This window comes from Anolis sagrei, chromosome 2, assembly GCF_037176765.1.
Source record: "Anolis sagrei isolate rAnoSag1 chromosome 2, rAnoSag1.mat, whole genome shotgun sequence".
NCBI lineage: Eukaryota > Metazoa > Chordata > Lepidosauria > Squamata > Dactyloidae > Anolis > Anolis sagrei.
Window position 1 is genome coordinate 170,985,780 of NC_090022.1, and position 22,151 is coordinate 171,007,930.

At 43.4% G+C, this 22,151-nt stretch overlaps 1 protein-coding gene across 2 annotated transcripts in view; it reads left to right on the forward strand.

The window, feature by feature from the left end:
* Window positions 1–11,573, forward strand: part of LOC132767920 (retinol dehydrogenase 8-like) — a 64,281-nt gene extending 52,708 nt beyond the window's left edge. For both annotated transcript variants that reach the window (XM_067464111.1, XM_067464112.1), the window contains one exon: window positions 1,704–11,573. In XM_067464111.1, the coding sequence (XP_067320212.1) occupies window positions 1,704–1,934 (231 nt within the window). In that variant the 3' untranslated portion in view covers window positions 1,935–11,573. The remainder of the gene's footprint in view (window positions 1–1,703) is intronic.
* Window positions 11,574–22,151: the final 10,578 nt, after the last annotated feature.

Sequence of the window (22,151 nt, forward strand, 5' to 3'; positions counted from 1 at the left end):
AGCCATCTTTAACTCCTTAGGAAGGGAGTTCCAGACGTGTGGGGCAACCACAGAGAAGGCCCTTTCTCTTGTTCCCACGAGCCATGTTTGGGACGGGGTGGAACTGAGAGGAGGACCTCCTCCGATGACCGCAGTGTCCGAGTTGGTCTATAGAGGGAGATGCGGTTTGTCAAATAGTCTGGACCTAAGCCATTTAGGGCTTTAAAGGTAAGAACCAGCACTTTTTTATTTAGCTCGGAAGCAGACTGGCAGCCAGTGGAGCTGCCGCAGCATAGGAGTGGTTCTCTCCCTGAACTGCGCTCCAGTTAGTAACCTGGCTGCCAATCTGGACCATTTGAAGCTTGCTGGAACATGTCCTATGTTCTAACCATCTTGCTAGAATGCAGCTTGCTAATCCATGTTTCCACCAGAAGTGTCCTTGATCCGGGTTCACCCTACAATTTGGCATAATGAGACAGCAGCCCACTATTCATTTAGTTTTTCCTTGACTAATGTTGTACATAACCAATGAAGTGCACCTTTGCGTAAAGGACAGGTACAAACTCTTTAAAAAACTAACCCGTGTTATTAATGTTTTTAATATCCAACAGCAGCATTAACAACAAAAGTTACATGTCCCCCAAAACATTTTAATTCCAGAGATACTGGAAGGCAGGTTCTATTGCCTTGCTCATATTGAAGACTTGACTTTAAACTTTACTCAGGAATGTTATTATCCTATACAATAGTCTTCTTGTACTGCCTACTAAATAATAACATGGTGGCCATGCTTCGCCATCGTTGAGCCTGGAACCCCAGGTCTTGGCGGTGGCTGGAAGAGCTTTTGCAGAATTAAAACTTGTGTGCCAATTGCGCCCGTACCTTTGGAAGTCTGATCTGGATACAGTGGTCCACGCTCTTATTACATCCCGAATAGATTATGCAACGCGCTCTACGTGGGGTTGCCTTTGAAGACTGTTCGGAAACTTCAACTAGTCCAACGGGCAGCAGCCAGATTAATCACTGGAGTGTCATACAGGGAGCATACCACTCCTTTGCTATGTCAGCTCCACTGGCTGCCGATCCAGTTCCGAGCACAATTCAAAGTGCTGGTTTTGACCTGTAAAACCCTATATGGCTCTGGCCCAGTGTACCTGTCCAAACGTATCTTATTCTATGTCCCACCACGGAGTTTAAGATCTTCTGGGGAGGCCCTGCTCTTGGCCCCACCTTTATCACAAGTGAGGCTGGTGGGGATGAGGGACAGGGCCTTCTCAGTGGTGGCCCCTCACCTGTGGAATTCACTCCCCGGGGAAATCAGGTCGTCAACATCTCTCCTCTCCTTCAGAAGGAAGCTGGAGACATGGATATGGGACCAGGCATTTGGGTAATTTGGCAGATTAACAAAGTAATGATGACTAGAGTTGGAAAGGATTATGGTAATGCTAAATGGATTGACGGATTTTAGAACTCAATAAACGCGGGCTGTAGATTGGCTTTTTAGCGATATTGTACTAATAGTATGTTTTTAACTATTGTGTTTATTGTTATTTTGCATTTTTATTGTAATTGTTGGCATCGAATTGTGCCGGACGTAAGCCGCCCTTAGTCCCCCCTAGGGGGTGAGAAGGGCAGGGTAAAAATGCCAGAAATAAATAAATAAATAAAGTAAGATGGTTGTTTGCTGCATTTCTAACCTTGTCCATTATTTTCCTTCTCTGCAGCATACGATGAAAGTGATCACCTCTGACCAGCCTCCTTTTCGGTATCAGACCAACAGCCTCTATACTCCCATTACCACCCTCAAACATGCTGACCCCAGTGGGAACCTGCCTCTGAATGCCTTTCATCAGATGATCTTCCAGCACGATCGGCTCTTCAAAGCCAGCCTCAGCCTCCTCAAAATGCTCCAGTGGAGGAAGAGGCGGGACATGGATTATAACAAGTCCCCTTGAAAAGAGATGGACACCTCCACCTCTGAGACCTGTCATTCCCAGGATAGAGGACATGACCCACGTCCAGCTTCCTAAAGAGTTTAGCGTCAAGACTATCCATGGCTACAGGGACTGCATTCACACACTGGATGCAGAGGTAGCACTCTTATGAGGCAAGGAGCTGTCTCCTACCTCAGACACTATATTCTAGAAGATGTCTTACAGCGGCAGACTGCAGGCAGGCAGAACTGATCCCTGGGGCACAGCCTGATAGTAAGGCCATGCTTTTTCATTTCCTTCTTGCCCAAGACCTCTTTCCAGGGTATTTTGTTCCACCTATGTCAAGGAGGGAGAATGGGATGCCATTTCAACATCAGTATCATACTACCACCACCTCAGGCAACAGAGCAGATACATTGTTGGCTCCTATGGAGAGATTCCAAATTCCCACCAGTAAATGAGCTCAAACAAAATCATCATGTTGGAATGAAATATCCAAATGCTCTGCGTGTGACTTGCCTCAGCATCGGGTCACCTCTGATACTTCATTACCAGAAGTGACCTGAAGGATTATTTTGTGTAACCTGGGCAAGCAGTAAGAGTTGACTGGATGATAATTCCTGAAACCCCCCTTACATAATTATATGTGTGTGTGTGTGTGGTTTTTTTTTTTTTAGGGAGAGATGAGAATCAAAACCACAAACATCTTGAAAAAGGTCAATTCCCAGCCTTCCGCGTTCTAGCTGCCTACTTGAGCAGTTCCACATATTGTGCTGTATGCTGAGTTAGAATGAGATGCTGGCATACTGGGCTGTACCACTTTTGACTGCAGCATAACCTAGGTGTATCATATTTCTGAATATTTCTTTATACAGAGTGCGGCAGCATAACTTCCTTTTTTAAAATGCGTGCCATTCAGTCGGTTGAAGACGTAGCAGAGCGCAAGTGGTCTCGTTCGAGAGGTGGGAGTATGAAGTTTTGTCCTGACACAGTTCAGTTGCCATCATGCGTTGGAACAGTGAGGAGCATGCTTTTGCCGTTGAGGCCTACTTTTCGAGTGGATGTTATGTGATCGCAACCCAGCGCACCTTTCGGATTCGCTTTAATTTAACCCCATGGGCCCCTGTCCTGGACTGGAAATCAATTGTGATGTGGGTCACTACTATCAGACAAAATGCAAGTGCGACAAGACGAAGAACTGGAGTCCCTCGGCCCATTAGATCCCCTGAGAACATTGAGAGGTTCAATGTTGTGATCACCATGGCGTTCTGCGTGCAAACATGCGCCTGCCCTTGGACTTTCCGATCGTTCTGTGAGGAGAATTCTTCATGATGATCTTCATTTCCATCCTTACAAGATGGCGATTGTGCAAGAACTTTCTGAGCGTGACTTCAATTCTCGGAGGAACATGTGTGAGGTTCTTCTCAAAGTCGTTCCTGAGGACACTATTGTTTTTTTTAGTGATGAAGCCCATTTTCATTTGTGTGGATCCGTCAACAAACAAAACGCGCTACTGGGTTGACAACAATCCTCGAGAATTGCATCAAAGGCTTTTGCATTCACCTAAAATCACAGTATGGTGTGCAGTTTCCTCAGCTAGAATTATTGGTCCCTGGTTCTTTGAGGAAAATGAAGTCGTAGTGACAGTGAATTCGGACCGGTATGTAAACATGTTACAGGATTTTTTTTCCCCCACGACTAGATGGGTTGGATTTTGGGGACATTTGGTTCCAACAAGACGGTGCAACTGCACACACTTCAAGAGCATCGATGGCTGTTTTGAGGGAACACTTCCCAGAGCGCCTCTTCTCAATTAGGGGGGATTTGGAGTGGCCGGACTGTTGGCTCCTTGTGATTTTTTTCTATGGGGTTTTTTTTAAATCCTGTGTTTATGTGAACTGTCCAAGGACCCTACAAGATTTGAAGACCAACGTCCAGGAAGAAATTGCCAACATAACGCCTGCTATGCTGGAAAGAGTTATGACAAACGCCAGAAATCGGTTTACTCGGTGTATGGAGAATGGGGGATGTCACCTACCCAATTTGATCTTCAAAACTACATAAAACAAAACTTTAGGTGTGCGCCTACATTATATAAAAAAATTCTGATTCATACCATTGGTTTTATTAAGTTTTGAAAAAAGGAAGTTATGCTGCTGCACACTGTATAAGCAAAAGAAAATTATATATCCATGCTCTGTCAGCTTTGTAACTCAGCTGTGGCATCTCCTCCAAATCTAAAGGAGACACCACAGTGTGCGAACTCATGTGTTATGGTCTTGAATTCGACAATCTCCATCTGCTCCCTTGATTTACATCATGTGCTAAGTGACTCTCACAATAGTTTTATGCGTCTCTAAAAAGAAATATAACAGGGAGACATGCTCCCAATGAGAGATGTGCAGAATTCTTGCTGTAAGCGATTTCTCAATTCTTGACCATTCCAGTTCACTCTTCAAGTGACTCTGAGAATCAGAATTTAGATAAGTTAATTTTAGGGACTTTTCCAGAATCCTTTAGGACTATGACATTGGAGATTCTAGATAGCCTGGTCCACTAAATTAACTTTTTTCAGCTCTACTGCCAAGTAGAGTCCCAACCCTGTGCCAGCAGGACTGAAGACCAATAGGTTGCAGGTTCGAATCTGGGGAGAGGCGGATGAGCTCCCTCTATCAGCTCCAGCTTCCCATGCGGGGACATGAGAGAAGCCTCCCACAAGGATGATAAAAACATCAAATCATCCAGGCGTCCCCTGGGCAACGTCCTTGCAGACGGCCAATTCTCTCACACCAGGAGTCACTCCTGACACAACAAAAAAAAATATATGTTGAAAAAGTAAAAACGGATGAAATAGTTAAGCACATTTTTTTTCCTTCTGAAAATGAAATTAAGGGACCAATAATGCAAGAATGAAAAGGGAGCAGGGAGCAAAAAACGCAGGTAGAAAATGAAGACTGGGAGATTGGAGCAAGAAAACATGGGCAGAGGAGTAAGATACAATTTTTTGGTTTTTGAAACAACTTTGGAAAAGCAATGTAAACACAACTAAATAAAGCCAGAAGGAGGAGGGGAATGAGTCCAACATGATGGAGGACGTTGAAGGAACACATTGACAGAGCCTGCGCACTTGCACACAGTTGTGTAAACCAGAAAGTCACTAGTGCAGCAATATCTTCAAAAAATCCAGTTTATGCTGACGGGTTTTTGTTTTGTTTTGTTTTTTGGCTGTATTGCAAGGGACTCAAAAGCCTATAATTTGGATTGGATAGTCTACAGACCTAGGGCATGGCTTCACAGCTAGTATAGCATGTGGAATGGTGTTTGGTGTATACCAAACAGGCCCACATTCAATTCTCTGCTCTGACGGCAGTGTCATCCCCTTGAGCTGTTAGTCTGACATGGATCTCACAGGTCTATGTGCAAAGAAGAGTAAGGAAGAATTATATATTCTTACCTGAGCTCCTTAGACCAAGAGTAGCATGAAACTGTACTAAAACTGTACTTCAGTTTTCTTGCTTTTTGGCATAGGGTCGGACTGGATGACCCATGAGATCACTTCCAGCTCGATGATTCTATGATTCTGTGAAATGAAATGACCCTGAATAGGACTCTTTCATTTCTGCGATGGTTTCTTTTGCCCCCCCCCCCCCCCCCCCGGTGTCTTCAAACCTTCTTTCATTATGGATGGAATAAGGAGGTAGAAACCTACGGAAAAGCAAACCAATTAGGCAATCTGAATTATTCCGCAGAGCAAGTATTCATATGATGCAGAGGGTTGGAAGAGGTGTTTCTTACCAAATCTAAAAGAATTTTAAGCTTTGACAAGACATGGCCCAGTATTGCAATCCTGTTGCATGAATACTTGGAACTAAATCCCGTGCAGTTCAGTGGGACATTTTCCCATTTGATGGTCTATGAATTACACTTAGTTTTGCACATTTAAATACGCAGTAGTCTGTTAAATAAATAGTTATTTACAGCAACTCCTTGCTTTGAATCTAATTGATATTTTAATAAAAAATCAAGTCATTTTCTATTTATCAAATATTTTCCACAAATACCTTGTGAGAAGGTATAATTTAGAATTTTCCACCTTTGTTGGAAAAATGGTATTCAAATGCTAACAACAATATCTATATTACATAATTTTAAAAATGCATTACATTTAAATACTGGCAGTGTCAACTTTTGTCAGAAGTCATGCTGGAGAACCTAGAGCAGGGGTCTTCAAACTACGGCCCGAGGGCCGGATACGGCCCTCCAAAGTCATTTACCGGGCCCTCGCTCAGGATCAACCTAAGTCTGAAATGACTTGAAAGCACACAACAACAACAATTCTATCTCATCAGCCAAAAGCAGGCCCACACTTCCCACTGAAATACTAATAAGTTTACATTTGTTAAAATTGTTCTTCATTTTAATTACTGTAATTTTAATATATCTTTATTAAGTTTTCCACAACATAAATTTAAAATCAATAAAAATATTTTTAAAAGGGAAGAGAAAAAGAAAAAAAGTGCAGTAAAAAAATATACAAAAAAAGAGAAAGAGGAAAAAAAAGATGAGATCTTTTCATGACTTCCCGAGTAACTTCTATGAGGTGTCATCCTTTTCCCTCTTCCTTAGATTTCTCTCTATTTCTTCTTAGGTCATTTCTTCTCTCTCTCATTCATTTGAGGTTAATTCCTTTTATTTAAGTTAGTATCTTATATTTCTTATTTTTTAATTATTGTATTTTTAAGTGTTTTTTGCACTACAAATAAGATATGTGCAGTGCGCATAGGAATTCATTCATGTTTCTTTCAAATTATAATCTGGCCCTTCAACACTTTGAGGGACTGTGACCTGGCCCTCTGTTTAAAAAGTTTGAGGACCCCTGACCTAGAGTGATGTTCTCCCAGGCAAAGTAGCAGTATTTTTAATTACAATTTCCCCATTTTTGCAGCAGTCTGGCATCCCTAATTTCAATAAATGTCTATATCCAAGCAATTCTAAATATGCAACAAAAATATCCCAGGTGAAAGTGTAATATCACAGAGCTTGGAAAATTGGTGGCTACAACTCCTGGAATCTGCCAGCTAACAGATTTTGCTAGCCAAAGCAATGTTGGGGATTCTGGGAATAGTTGCCCAAATAAATAACATTTCCAAGTTCCAAGTGCCCTTAAACAAAGATGTATGACAACTAGGCATTCCAGACCTAGTTGTCATACATCTAAAGTTGGCACTATCAAGCAGTAACGGATAAATTAAACCATCAAGGAAGCTTATTGTGAACCCACAGCAACTAGGGCTTGAAAACTGCTAACTAGAAAAGTTAGCAGTCACCTAACATCAAAGTATATTTGTCATAATGCCCCCTGAAGTCCCATCAGAGGTGTGCAAAAATTGTAGTGATGGGGTTTGCTGGTGATGCTTATGAGGTAGATTTTCTTTGTCGAAGGCTTTCATGGCCTGAATCACTGGGTTGTTGTAGGTTTTTTTGGGCTGTATGGCCATGGTCTAGAGGCATTCTCTCCTGATGTTTCGCCTGCATCTATGGCAAGCATCCTCAGAGGTAGTGAGGTCTGTTGGAACTAGGAAAAAGGGTTTATATATCTGTGGAATGACCAGGCTGGAACAAAGAAACAAGGACATCTAATCACCTCTCAACAAAAGATCCCCCCAGGCACTGCCAGGCCATCAAATGCTAATCAAGGTGGTCAGTTTATTTATTTATTTATTTATTGCTGCGCTTGTATACCGCTATTTCTCAGCCTAAATCGGCGACTCAACGCGGTTTACAACACTACAAAAATCAACAATATTCAGTTTAAAAGCATAAAAAACACATATACAGTACAAATTATTGGGCCACCAATAACAATCCAAATGCAGTTGAAACATTCACTCCTAGCTCCAGCAGACAAGAGTTCTTTGTCCCACCCTGGTCTTTCCACAGATATATAAACCCCTTTTCCTAGTTCCAACAGACCTCACTACCTCTGAGGATGTTTACCATAGATGCAGGCGAAATGTCAGGAGAGAATGCCTCTAGACCATGACCATACAGCCCGAAAAAACCTACAACAACCTAGATTTAATTTTTTGTTGCTGTGCCCAGTTGTATTTCTCAAGGTGAAGAAAATTCAAGGGCACCATCAGATTTCTCTGCACTCACTAGGGGCCCATAGATGGATCCAATAAATTACACCTTGGTCATACAGCATACCAGACTGATTGGTTAAATGTTCACATTTGCACGATTTTGAAGCAAAAGGCAAAATTTCAGCACATTGGTTTGCATGTACTGGGAATGGCCTTAGAAGAAAATATTCCCCACAGTGCAAGAAGAGAGAAAGGGAAAAAAATCACTTCCAAGGAGGCAATTTGTACCCACATTTTGTTAACTAATTTTTATTTCTTTTTAAAAATCAATCCCAGATTAGTAATTAGGGTTATTTCTTTAGCCTGGTATCTAACAACTAACTCATGCCTTTAGCCTGCCAAAAACAGCTAACCGAGATGTTACCATAGTATCAATTCTGCAGGATGTTAGAAATAGCACCCCATTTTTATGGAATTGATTTCTGCAGTCCTGAAGCAATGTCCACTTTGAGTTCTACGAAGCCCCCTCATTTTGCTGTGACGGGGGGGGGGGGGGGGGAACATGTTGCTTTACTAGGTTTCTTTTAAAATGTGTGACAATACTGTTGATGCAACATAGGGGGCCATGGGAGAGCTGTGTTCAAATTCCCTTTTTGACCAAGATGTGGCACTAATGCTCTTGGAGCAACCACTGTGTTTTCCGGCTTCACGGGATAATTGTGAGAATTAAATAAAATGGGGAAATCCCTCAATAAAACAGCCTCGAGCATCTCGGAGAAAAAGAAACATACTGGTTTAATAAACATACCATGCTTAGCGATATAAGTGTATTTTTGATGTGTCGGATCCTCAGTTGAAGAAGTTTTGTTTTCTGTTTCTAGTATTGTTGTTAAGCACTCTCCAACTTGTGACCCTATTTAGGGCTTTTTAGCAAATTTTATTCAGAATGGGTTTGCCATTGCCTTACTCTAAGCTTGACATAGTATGACTTACCCACATATACCCTGTGGGCTGCCATGAGTGAGAAGGGATCTGAAGCTTAGTCCAACACTCAGGTAGCTATGTCATGCTCCTTCTGAAGTATCTTTTGACTTCGTTTATAAGCAGTAGGCATGTGCAATCCATGGTTCTAAATGGGTCTAAAGTACCTACAAAACTAAAGTTCTGGTTGTGAAAACTAGGGGGCGCTGGTGCTTTGCTTCTACAGTGTTGCTAAAGTTCTGATGGTGAAAATTTCAGAACTCTTAACAAAACTTTCAAAATGTCATTATTATTTCATTATTAGTGATTTTTACGAGGGGTATTTTTTAAGTAAGGTCCGTTGTAGACACTAGTAGTTCGCGCGCATACTGCAACGAGCATGTGCGTCGTGTACTGGCATGCCTCGGGAACAACTGTGCTCAGTTTCCGCTCTGTAGCTAACCTGTACGGTTCTGTTCTGTGCTTTAAAAATGTTTAAGACTATCAACTCACCCGCCGCATGTGAGGTTCGCTCAGTGATACGGTTTTTGTCAGCAAGAAACCTGCCTGCTGCAGAAATTCATCGACAGATTTGTGAAGTGTACGGTGATACAGTTATGAGTGAAAGCAAAGTGCGTAAGTGGGTACGACAATTCAAAGATGGCCGTGACAACGTCCATGCTGAGGACCGCTCCGGTCGCCCTTCTTTGATTGACTATTTGGTGGCTTCAGTTGAAGCGAGGATTCGTGAGAACAGGCGCTTCACAATAACAATAATAAAAATCTTTGAATTGTCGGACCCACTTACGCACTTTGCTTTCACTCATAACAGTATCACCGTACACTTCACAAATCTGTCGGTGAATTTCTGAGCACAGTTGTTCCCTAGGCATGCCGGTACACGACGCATGCGCTCGTTGCAGTATGCGTGCGAACTATTAGTGTCTACAACAAAACGGACCTTACTTAAAAAATACCCCTCGTATGACATGACCTATTAGGAACTGCCATTTATAATGTAATTTTGAAAGTTGTGTTAGTTTCATCTCCAGAACTTTAGCAACACTGTAGAAGCAAAGCACCAACGCCCCCTAGTTTTCACCACCAGAACTTTAGTTTTGTAAGTATTTTAGAACTATTTAGAACCATGGATTGTGCATGCCTAATAAGCAATATTCACACTCTTGTTATGTGCCTCCAAGTCATTTCTGACATACGATGACCCCAAAGCAATCTTATCATGGTGTTTATGTGGCAACATTTCTTTGACAGAGAAAGCTAAATCACCTTGTAAAACTACAACTCTCGTGATTCCATAGTATTAACCCATGGCAGTGGAGCCCCCGGTGGCACAGTGGGTTAAACTCCTGTGCCGGCAGGACTGAAGACCAACAGGTCACAGGTTCAAATCCGGGGAGAGGTGGATGAGCTCCCTCTATCAGCTCCAGCTCCTCATGCGGGGACATGAGAGAAGCCTCCCACAAGGATGATAAAAACATCAAAAAAATTATCCAGGCATCCCCTGGGCAATGTCCTTGCAGACGGCCAATTCTCTCATACCAGAAGCGACTTGCAGTTTCTCAAGTCGCTCCTGACACGATAAAAAAAACAAACCATGGCAGTTAAAGTGGTGACAAACTACATTCATTATACAGTGTAGATGCACCCACAGTCTGCTCTCCTGAACATCAGCATAGCAACGATCTGGGGGAGAATTGTATGTTTCTCACAAAAATACAAATTCTAAAATCTCAGAGGATGGAGCCAGAGTAGTTCACTTTGGTTTGAAACTGCTATAATTGTGTAGTATGAATGCATTAAGAAACATTTTAATCTGACATCACATACTGGCAGCTTCTTGGAGATGTCTTGGAGACGAGTCCAAATCCTTGACTGGGCGTGAAAATCCATTGAGTGACCTCAGGCAAGTTATCTTCGGAAGAAGATAATGGCAACCCACCTCTGAAAAAAAATTGGCAAGAAAACACTGCAATTCTTTTGCCTTAGAGTTGTAAACAACTTGAAGCACACACCCACAAAACGTCGGGCCATGAGCTTGATCTTGTGAATGTGACACTTGATACAGAAGAAATACTGGCAGCTCACTAAAATTAGTCTGACTCAATAGCACTTCCAGATTGCATCTACATCTGATTTGCCAACTCCATTTACCTTTTGGCAATACAAAGCAAGATTTGCTCAGAGCTGGGAGGAAGTTTAGCACTGTTTGGAGAAACCGAGCTTCTATCAGCTGCTGAAAAGCAAAGGAAATGCCTCTTTAGTTTTGACAAACCAGCAACCGAGAAGTAGCATATTCAGGATACCAGGGGTTGAATTCCTGCTCAGCCTTAAAAAACCCACTGAATGACCTTGGACAAGTCACACTCTCTCGGCCTCAGACGAATGGCATTCCCTCTCTTAAATCACCAATCCTTAGAAAAACTTTGTGGTAGATTCACCTTAAGGTTCCCTAAATGTGAAACAACTTGAAGTTACACAACACATAGACGCACATGTATCAGCACTCATGAAAAAACAGAAAAAGTTGAGTTGATGGAAGGACAAATGCTTCTGTAAAAAGGAACAATTATTAAAATATACAAATTAAAATCTACTTACATAGTAAGACAATGTGATTTTTAAGTCTCTGCATTTCTTCAGTTTTAACAAAGAAGTATCTCTGTTTTAGTTCTATACTAGCTTGAGAACCCAGAGGTGCCTGGGTTATTTGGGAAAGCCATTGTTTTTCTGTGCTCCAAGTTTAGTCTAGATCCAATGTCAGCTGAGTTTAGTGGGTGTGAGTGAACTACACCTCCAATATGGAAGTCCCATCATCCATGGTCTATCCTCCTCCATACCGTACCAGGATGTAGAGAGGGTCATGGGGGGTGTCAAGCTTGGTCCTGTTCTGTCATTGGGTTGGGTCGCAGTGGTCTCAGGAAATTAATGAATGTACTGGAAGTTCCATTGTCCATGATCCATCTTCCTCCAAACTGCACCAGGATGTAAAGTTGGTCATGGGGGCACTCTGTGCCAAGTTTGTTCTTGATCCGGCATTGGTGTGGGTCTCAGTGGTCTCTGGAAGTAAATGAAGTCACTGCAATTCCCATCATCCATGGTCTGCCCCCTCCCAAACTGCACCACGATGTAGAGTGGGTCATGGGGTTTCTGTGTGCCAAGTTTGGTTCTGATCTGTCATTGTTGGGGGCCGCAGTGGTCTATGGGTGCCCAAGCATTTGAAAGTAATACAAATCCCATCATCCATGATCCATCCTCCCCCAAACTGCACAAGGACATAAAGGAGATCATGGGGGTTAGGTGTACCAAGTTTAGTCCAGGTCCGTCACCCGTGCTGGTCATAGTGGCCTGTGAAATTGGCAGCCAATCAGAAAGCTGCCACGTACACCACCCTCTCTCCGCATACAAACATTCACTTTTATTATATAGATATAGATGTTTAGTTCTATATGTCTGCCTCAGGCCCGTAACCAGGATTTCGTTTCGGGGGGGGGGGGGGGCTAAAAAAATTTCAGGGGGGTTTTGGGGGGGCGGTGGCTGAGTCTGAGTGAAAGAGGGTCTAGCCTAGCAAACCTTTTGTATCATTACCCCAATACCCCCATGCATATGGGATATACTGAGTATGGTGATCAGATCATGATATGAATAAACATAACAGTTTAAATAATGCACCAGTAAGGCCTTTCCGTGAACCACCATGAGAATTTCGGGGGGGGGGGGGGGCTGAAGCCCCTCAAGCCCCCCCCCCCCCCCCCCCCGGCTACATGCCTGGTCTGCCTCACTGTCAATGACATGTAAGGGAAATGGCTTATTTAAACAATGTATGGACAGTTCCAGTGTTATGTAGAAATGTGTAGTTGAATATGGATGTCCATTTCCCCAATAGTGGTCACTGAATCGCACAGTGACCAGCACTACCGTCCCCTTGAGATCAGGTGCCGCCGATACCGCAAGCGCCAGCATCGAGAGCATCACAGGCTCATCCTGAGCCAGGCCCGTGTCCTGCGCATGCGCTGTTTCTAGCAAGGCCATTTCCATTGGCTGTTATAATAGCAATTAAGGCTCCACTAGAGGTAGTACACTGTCTCCTTGCACATTAGGAGATGTGCGCAAACCGGCCTGACTAACCACTACAGATGCGGTTCCCGCCCATTTCACAGGGCTGAGGCGTTTTGAGGGAGCCTGTCAGCCATCTTGGCGCTCCTTGCCTTTGGTCTTTTTTTGCCTTCTTTTTCAGAGGCCTTGCTGGTGGTTTGGAAGCCATGACAGGTAAGTTAGGGCCCGCTGAGGGAGCTGCTGACGCGAGGAGCTTCAGTGGGGCTGAAGACAGTAGACTCATAGAATCAAAGAGTTGGAAGAGACCTCATGGGCCATCCAGTCCAACCCCTTGCCAAGAAGCAGGAATATTGCATTCAAATCACCCCTGACAGATGTCCATCCAGCCTCTGTTTAAAAGCTTCCAAAGAAGGAGCCTCCACCACACTCCGGGGCAGAGAGTTCCACTGCTGAATGGCTCTCACAGTCAGGAAGTTCTTCCTCATGTTCAGATGGAATCTCCTCTCTTGTAGTTTGAAGCCATTGTTCCGCGTCCTAGTCTCCAAGGAAGCAGAAAACAAGCTTGCTCCCTCCTCCCTGTGGCTTCCTCTCACATATTTATACATGGCTATCGTATCTCCTCTCAGCCTTCTCTTCTTCAGGCTAAACATGCCCAGTTCCCTAAGCCGCTCCTCATAGGGCTTGTTCTCCAGACCCTTGATCATTTTAGTCGCCCTCCTCTGGACACATTCCAGCTTGTCAATATCTCTCTTGAATTGTGGTGCCCAGAATTGGACACAATATTCCAGATGTGGTCTAACCAAAGCAGAATAGAGGGGTAGCATTACTTCCCTAGATCTAGACACTAGGCTCCTATTGATGCAGGCCAAAATCCCATTGGCTTTTTTTGCCGCTACATCACATTGTTGGCTCATGTTCAACTTGTTGTCCACGAGGACTCCAAGATCTTTTTCACACGTACTGCTCTCGAGCCAGGCATTGTCCCCCATTCTGTATCTTTGCATTTCATTTTTTCTGCCAAAGTGGAGTATCTTGCATTTGTCACTGTTGAACTTCATTTTGTTAGTTTTGGCCCATCTCTCTAATCTGTCAAGATCGTTTTGAATTCTGCTCCTGTCCTCGACTATTAGCTATCCCTCCCAATTTGGTGTCGTCTGCAAACTTGATGATCCTGCCTTCTAGCCCTTCATCTAAGTCGTTAATAAAGATGTTGAACAGGACCGGGCCCAGGACAGAAACCTGCTTGTGGCACTCCACTCGTCACTTCTTTCCAAGATGAAGAGGAAGCATTAGTGAGCACTCTCTGTGTTCGTCCACTTAACCAATTACAGATCCACCTCACCGTAGTTTTGCCTAGCCCACATTGGACTAGTTTCCTTGCCAGAAGGTCATGGGGGACCTTGTCGAAGGCCTTACTGAAATCCAGGTACGCTACATCCACGGCATTCCCCGCATCTACCCAGCTTGTAGCTCTATCGAAGAAAGAGATCAGATTAGTCTGGCATGACTTGTTTTTGATAAATCCATGTTGACTATTAGCGATGACTGCATTTGTTTCTAAGTGTTTGCAGACCGCTTCCTTAACAATCTTTTCCAGAATCTTGCCCGGTATCGACGTGAGGCTGACCGGACGGTAGTTGTTTGGGTCATCCTCTTTTCCCTTCTTGAAGATTGGGACCACATTGGCCCTCCTCCAATCTGCTGGAACTTCTCCCGTTCTCCAAGAACTCTCAAAGATGGTTGCCAATGGTTCCGAAATGACTTCCGCTAGTTCCTTCAATACTCTGGGGTGTAGTTGATCTGGCCCTGGGGACTTGAACTCATTTAGAGCGGCCAGGTATTCCTGGACGACTTCTTTCCCAATTTGGGGTTGGATGTCCTCCAATCCCTCATCCACTCTATCTTGCTGAGGTTGAAGACTCTCTTTTTGTGATAGACCGAGGCAAAGAAGGCATTAAGTAGTAATGCCCATTCATACAGGGCAGGCTTAAGTCTAGACTCCTGATTTTTTTTTTGTCTGAGGTCCCCCATGACCTTCTGGCAAGGAAACTAGTCCAATGTGGGCTAGGCAAAACTACGGTGAGGTGGATCAGTAATTGGTTAAGTGGACGAACCCAGAGGGTGATTCTCCCCAATGCTTCCTCTTCATCCTGGAAAGAAGTGACGAGCGGAGTGCCACAAGCAGGGTCCCGTCCTGGCCCCGGTCCTGTTCAGGATCTTTATTAATGACTTAGATGAAGGGATAGAAGGCATGATCATCAAGTATGCAGACGACTCTTGGAACAGTTTCTCCCCATAGAGAGGGAGAAACCTACAACAACCCAGTGATTCCAGCCATGAAAGCCTTCGACAATACATCGAACACCTCTACGGGGAGAAACTGTTCCAAGAGTTCCAACAGACCTCACTACCTCTGAGGATGCTTGCCATAGATGCAGGTGGAACGTCAGGAGAGAATGCCTCTAGACCAGGGGTCCACAAACTTTTTAAACAGAGGGCCAGGTCACAGTCCCTCAAACTGTTGGAGGGCCAGATTATAATTTTTTAAAAAATGAATGAATTCCTATGCATACCACATATCTTATTTGTAGTGCCAAAATCACTTAAAAACAATACAATAATTAAAATGAAGAACAATTTTAACAAATATAAACTTATTAGTATCACAATGGGAAGTGTGGGCCTGCTTTTGGCTCATGTGTTAGGATTGTTGTCATTGTTGTTGTGTGCTTTCAAGTCGTTTCAGACTTAGGTTAACCCTGAGTGAGGGCCGGGTAAATGACCTTGGAGGGCCGCATCCGGCCCCCGGGCCGTAGTTTGAGGACCCCTGCTCTAGAACATGGCCATATAGACCGAAAAAACCTATAGCAACCCACTATTATTGAATTGATAATATTATAATGTAATACAATATACTACTAATAATAATGTGATATTATAATTATATATTTTATATTAAATGTAGTATTACTAATAATATTACAGGATAATGTTATTGTACAATGTAATATATAATATTAATATTGAGCTATGATAATAATATAATGTATTGTATTTACTTTTTACTTGTAAGCCGCTCTGAGTCCCCTTCGAGGTGAGAAGGGCGGCATATAAATGTCGTAAATCTATATAAATAAAAATGTAATGTTCGTTTGTGGGATTAACATATCTCAAAAACCACTGGACGAATTGACACCAAATTTGGACACAAGACACCTAACAACCCAATGCATGTCCTTCACTAAAAAAAATTGATTTTGTCATTTGGGAGTTGTAGTTGCTGGGATTTATAGTTCACCTGCAATCAAAGAGCCTTCTGAACCCCACCAACGATGGAATTGAACCAAACTTGACACACAGTTCTTCCATGACCAACAGAAAATACTGGAAGGGTTTGGTGGGCAGTGTCCTTTGGTTTTGGAGTTGTAGTTCACCTACATTCAGAGATCGCTGTGCACTCAAACAATGATGGATCTGGACCAAACTCTACACAAATACTCAATATGCCCAAGTGTGAACACTGGTGGAGTTTGGGGACAATAGAATCTTGACATTTGGGAGTTGTAGTTGCTGGGATTTATAGTTCACCTACAATCACAGAGCATTTTGAACCCCACCAACGATAGAATTGGGCCAAACCTCCCACACAGAACCCCTATGTGGGCCACAGCAATGCATGGCAGGGGGTCAGCTAGTATATAAATAAAAATGTAATGTTTGTTTGTGGGATTAACAGAACTCAAAAACCACTGGGGGGATTGACACCAAATTTGGACACAAGACACCTAACAGGCCAATGTATGTCCTTCACTCATAAAAACATTGGAAAACACAGCAGAAGGGACTTTAAAAGCCCCAAAAAAGCTAAATGCAATACAGTAAAAAGGGAAGAAAGAGAGAGGGAAGGGGAGAAAAAAGAAAGAAAGAAAAGAAAAGAAAGAAGGAGGGAGGGAAAGAAAGAAGGAAAGGGAGAAGGTAGGAAGGGAAGGAAGGAAGAAAGGAGGTAGATAAGGAAGAAAGGAGAGAAAGAAGGAGGGAAAGAAAACGAGGGAAGGACGGAAGGAGAAAAGGAAAGAAAAAAGGGAAAGAAGGAAGGAAAGGGAGCGAAGGAAGGGGGGAAGATGTCGAGCAGGGGTCCTCAAACCAAGGCCCGGGGGCCGGATGCGGCCCTCCAAGGTCATTTACCCGGCCCTTGCTCAGGGTCAACCTAAGTCTATAATGACTCAAGAGCACACAACAACAACAACAATCCTATCTCATCAGCCAAAAGCAGGCCCACACTTCCCATTAAAATACTAATAAATTTATATTTGTTAAAATTGTTCTTCATTTTAATTATTGTATTGTTTTTAATTTTTTGCACTACAAATAAGATATGTGCAGTGTGCATAGGAATTCATTCATGTTTTTTTTCAGATTATAATCCGGCCCTTCAACAATTTGAGGGACTATGACCTGGCCCTCTGTTTAAAAGGTTTGAGAACCCCTGATGTAGAGAAAGAGAGAGGGAAGGAAAGATAGAAGGAAGAAAAGAGAGACAGCAGAAGAGAAAGAAAAAGAGGGAAGGTAGGAAAGAGATAGAGAAGGAAGGAAGAAGAGAAGGAAAGACAGGAAGGAAGGAAAGAGGGAGTGAAGGAAGGAGGAAAAGAAGGAGAGAAAGAGGGGAGGTTAGTCACAGCAACGCGTGGTGGGTACAGCTAGTAAATAAATAAATACCTATTTTGTAATTTATCCCTGCAAGCCTTGTTAGCTAAAGAGCAGAGTATAAATGATTTAAATTAATTATATACAAGATATAGATGTGCACACACATTTAAAAATCCAGAATGCAAACCAGCCAGAAGCCCTGCTTTGTGGCAATAGAAGCGGCGAGAGACCTGTGGCTGCTTCAAGTAAAGCAAAGGCTTGCCCTTTCCTTGCCACCCTCTGTGGTCTTGGCTTAGTCTCTTCGATTAGATTGAAACTCATTACCAACATCTTGTTTTAATCATTAATCTGGAGAAGAAACCTCATGGGTTTGCAGCAAAAGGATGGAAGGGGCTGCCACAGTTGATTGAGTCGGCTGTGATGGCAAACAGGGTGGTTAATGAGTGTTAAAGGGTAAGTGATCCTGAACATCAGCTCTGGGGAGGAAGACAGAGAAATCTTTACTACTCAGCATAGTTTTCTCTCTGAGTCACGGGCACTTCCCTAGTTGCTCCCGCCCTCCCTGTTTACCATGACAACACTATAGGAGTCTGAGCACCCACCCGCAACACCACACACACACAGCCATGCAATCTATAGTATATTTGCAGACAAACTTTTCACGACAAAGTAGGATTTCCTTCTGATGCTGACCGATTCCGAAGCTCAATTTTAAAAGGAAGTGAAATTTCCTGAGGTCACGAGTCTGGAAAGCTGGTGTTTACATTCACTGCCCTCGAGAGTTAGTGTGATTTTTGCTGACAGAGGGGTTTGAGTTCACTGTTGAGTTGAAGTTTTGTCTTGGGACATCACAGAAGGATGGCATCAGCTGTCTGCTGCCTGGTTGCCCAAATCTGCTTCTAGAACCTGGAGTTAAATGAAGGCTGCAATACTATACTCACATTTTGCTGCAGTTTGTTTGCCATCAAGGGCCCTTCCACACAGTCCTATATTCCAGAATACTAAGGTGGAAAATCCCACAATATCTGCTTTGAACTGGGTTATCTGAGTCCACACTGCCTTGGGAAGTGTGACTTGGCCATGGTGGTCCACGCTCTGGTTACATCCCGTATAGACTACGGCAACGTTCTCTACGTTGGGTTGCCTATGAAGACTGCCCGGAAGCTGCAACTAGTCCAACGCTCGGCAGCCAGACTACTAACTACATGATCATCAAGACTGCAGACGACACTAAATTGGGAGGGATAGCCAATACTCCAGAGGACAGGAGCAGAATTCAAAACCATCTTGACAGATTAGAGAGATGATTGGCCAAAACTAACAAAATGAAGTTCAACAGTGACAAATGCAAGATACTCCACTTTGGAAGGCAAAACGAAATGCAAAGATACAGAATGGGGGACGATGCCTGGCTCGAGAGCAGTATGTGTGAAAAAGATCTTGGAGTCCTCGTGGACAACAAGTTAAACATGAGCCAACAATGTGATGTGGCGGCAAAAAAAGCCAATGGGATTTTGGCCTGCATCAATAGGAGCATAGTGTCTAGATATAGGGAAGTCATGCAACCTCTCTATTCTGCTTTGGTTAGGCCACACCTGGAATATTGTGTCCAATTCTGGGCAACACAATTCAAGAGAGATATTGACAAGCTGGAATGTGTCCAGAGGAGGGCAACTAAAATGATCAAGGGTCTGGAGAACCAGCCCTATGAGGAGCGGCTTAAGGAGCTGGGCATGTTTAGCCTGAAGAAGAGAAGGATGAAAAGAGATATGATAGCCATGTATAAATATGTGAGAGGAAGCCACAGGGAGGAGGGAGCAAGCTTGTTTACTGCTTCCTTGGAGACTAGGACGTGAAACAATGGCTTCAAACTACAAGAAAGGAGATTCCATGTGAACATGAGGAAGAACCTTCTGACTGCGAGAGCCATTCAGCAGTGGAACTCTCTGCCCCGGAGTGTGGTGGAGGTTCCTTCTCTGGAAGCTTTTAAACAGAGGCTGGATGGCCATCTGTCAGGGATGATTTGAATGCAATATTCCTGCTTCTTGGCAGGGGGTTGGACTGGGTGGCCCATGAGGTCTCTTCCAACTCTTTGATTCTATGATTCTGTGATTCTAACAGGAATAGGGTACAGGGAGCGCACAACTCCTCTGTTGCACCAGTTCCACTGTCTGCCAATTAGCTTCTGAGCACAATTCAAAGTGCTGGTTTTAATCTACAAAACCCTATATGGCTCCGGCCCAGTTTACCTATCTGAACATATTCTCCCCTATGAATCATCAAGGCTGTTCAGATCTTCTGGAGGGGCCCTGCTCTCAGTCCCACCACCCTCGCAGTTGCGTCTGGTGGGAATGAGAGACAGGGCCTTTTATGGGGTGGCCCCTGGGCTATGAAACTCTCTCCCGATTGAGATCAGTTCTGCTCCCTCCCTCCTGACCTTCCCTGTGGCTTCCTCTCACATATTTATATATGGCTATCATATCTCCTCTCAGCCTTCTCTTCTTCAGGCTAAACATGCCCAACTCCTTAAGCTGCTCCTCATAGGGCTTGTTCTCCAGATCCTTGATCATTTTAGTCGCCCTCCTCATGATGATTAGAGTAAAGTAATTTGGGGTCATTTCAGTGCAGTCAACCACATATGTGGACTGAGTTGGACATGATTTTATCTTGATGAACTGACTTTTATGTATTTTAGTCTACATGTGTTTAATTTATTGTTGACTAGCTGTCCCCTGCCACGTGTTGCTGTGGCCCAGTCTGGAAAATAAAGTAATGTGAAAGTGTTGGTTTCTAATATATTTAAGCTTGTGGGTAAACAGTATTTCTTGTTGTTTCTTTGTCAATGTTGATGTGGAGATTGTCTGGTTTGCCTGCTCTGGAACATGCAACATATAATTGCCCTTCTTTAGAGGTCACTTCCAAATTATAATACTATATTTGAGTGTATGTGAATCATATATATCTATCAATATCTGTGGCTGGATGGCTCTTTGTCAGGAGAGCTTTTCTTGCCCTGGTGATGGGAATTGGACTGGGTGGCCTTAAGTATGGGGGTTCTGTGTGGGAGGTTTGCTCCAATTCTCTCATTGGTGGGGTTCAGCATGCTCTCTGATTGTAGGTGAACTATAAATCACAGTAACTACAACTCCCAAAAGTGAAGGTCTATTTCTCACAAACTCCATCTGTGTTCATATTTGGGCATATGGAATATTCGTGCCAAGTTTGGTCCAGATCCATCATTGTTTGAGTCCACAGTGCTCTCTGGATGTGGGTGAACTATAATTCCCAAACTCAAGGTCAATGTCCACCAAACCTTTCCAGTTTTTTCTGTTGGTCATGGGAGTCTTGTGTGCTAAGTTTGGCCCAATTCCATTATTGGTGGAGTTCAGAATGCTCTTTGATTGTAGGTAAACTATAAATCCCAGCAACTACAACTCCCAAATGTCAAGGTCTATTCCCTCATATTTGGGCATATGGAATATTCGTGCCAAGTTTGGTCCAGATCCATCAATGTTTGAGTCCACAGTACTCTCTGGATGTGGGTGAACTATAATTCCCAAACTCAAGGTCAATGTCCACCAAACCTTTCCAGTTTTTTCTGTTGGTCATGGGAGTCTTGTGTGTCAAGTTTGGTTCAATTCCATCGTTGGTGGGATTCAGAAGGCTCTTTGATTGCTGGTGAACTATAAATCCCAGCAACTACAACTCCCAAATGACAAAATCAATTTTTTTTAGTGAAGGATATGCATTGGGTTGTTAGGTGTCTTGTGTCCAAATATGGTGTCAATTCATCCAGTGGTTTTTGAGTTATGTTAATCCCACAAACGAACATTACATTTTTATTTATATAGGTGAACTATAAATCCCAGCAACGACAATTCCCAAATGACGAAATCAATTTTTTTTGAGTGAAGGACATAAATTGGACTCTTAGGTGTCTTGTGTCCAAATTTGGTGACAATTCCCCCAGTGGTTTTTGAGTTCTGATGGCAGCACGAACTAACATTATATTTTTATTTATATAGAAGATTGGTTGTGGGGGGGGGGGGGGCAAAATACTGTTTGCTTACCGTTGAAAATTACCTCTGCTTGCTTGACATGCCTTCTTCCTCTTAGCACACTTCTCTTTTTCGCCCTCTATTTGTGTCTCTTTGAATTCCACAGCACTGTTGGTCACAGCTGACCTCCAGTTGGAATGCTCAAGGGCCAGGTCTTCCCAGATATAGAAACCTCCCTTGCCTAGTTTCCAGCAAACCTCACAACCTCTGAGGATGCCTGCCATAGATGTGGGCGAAACGTCAGGAGAGAATGCTTCTGGAAGGTGGCAAGAGAGCCCGGAAAACTGACAACAACCCAGTGATTCTGGTCATGAATAGCTCCCCCCACCACCACCTTTCAACAGGCTTTGAAGCCCAAGGATCCAGGCTCCCCCAAAGAGACTGTTGATTCCCAATGAGCCCAAGTGGTGGTG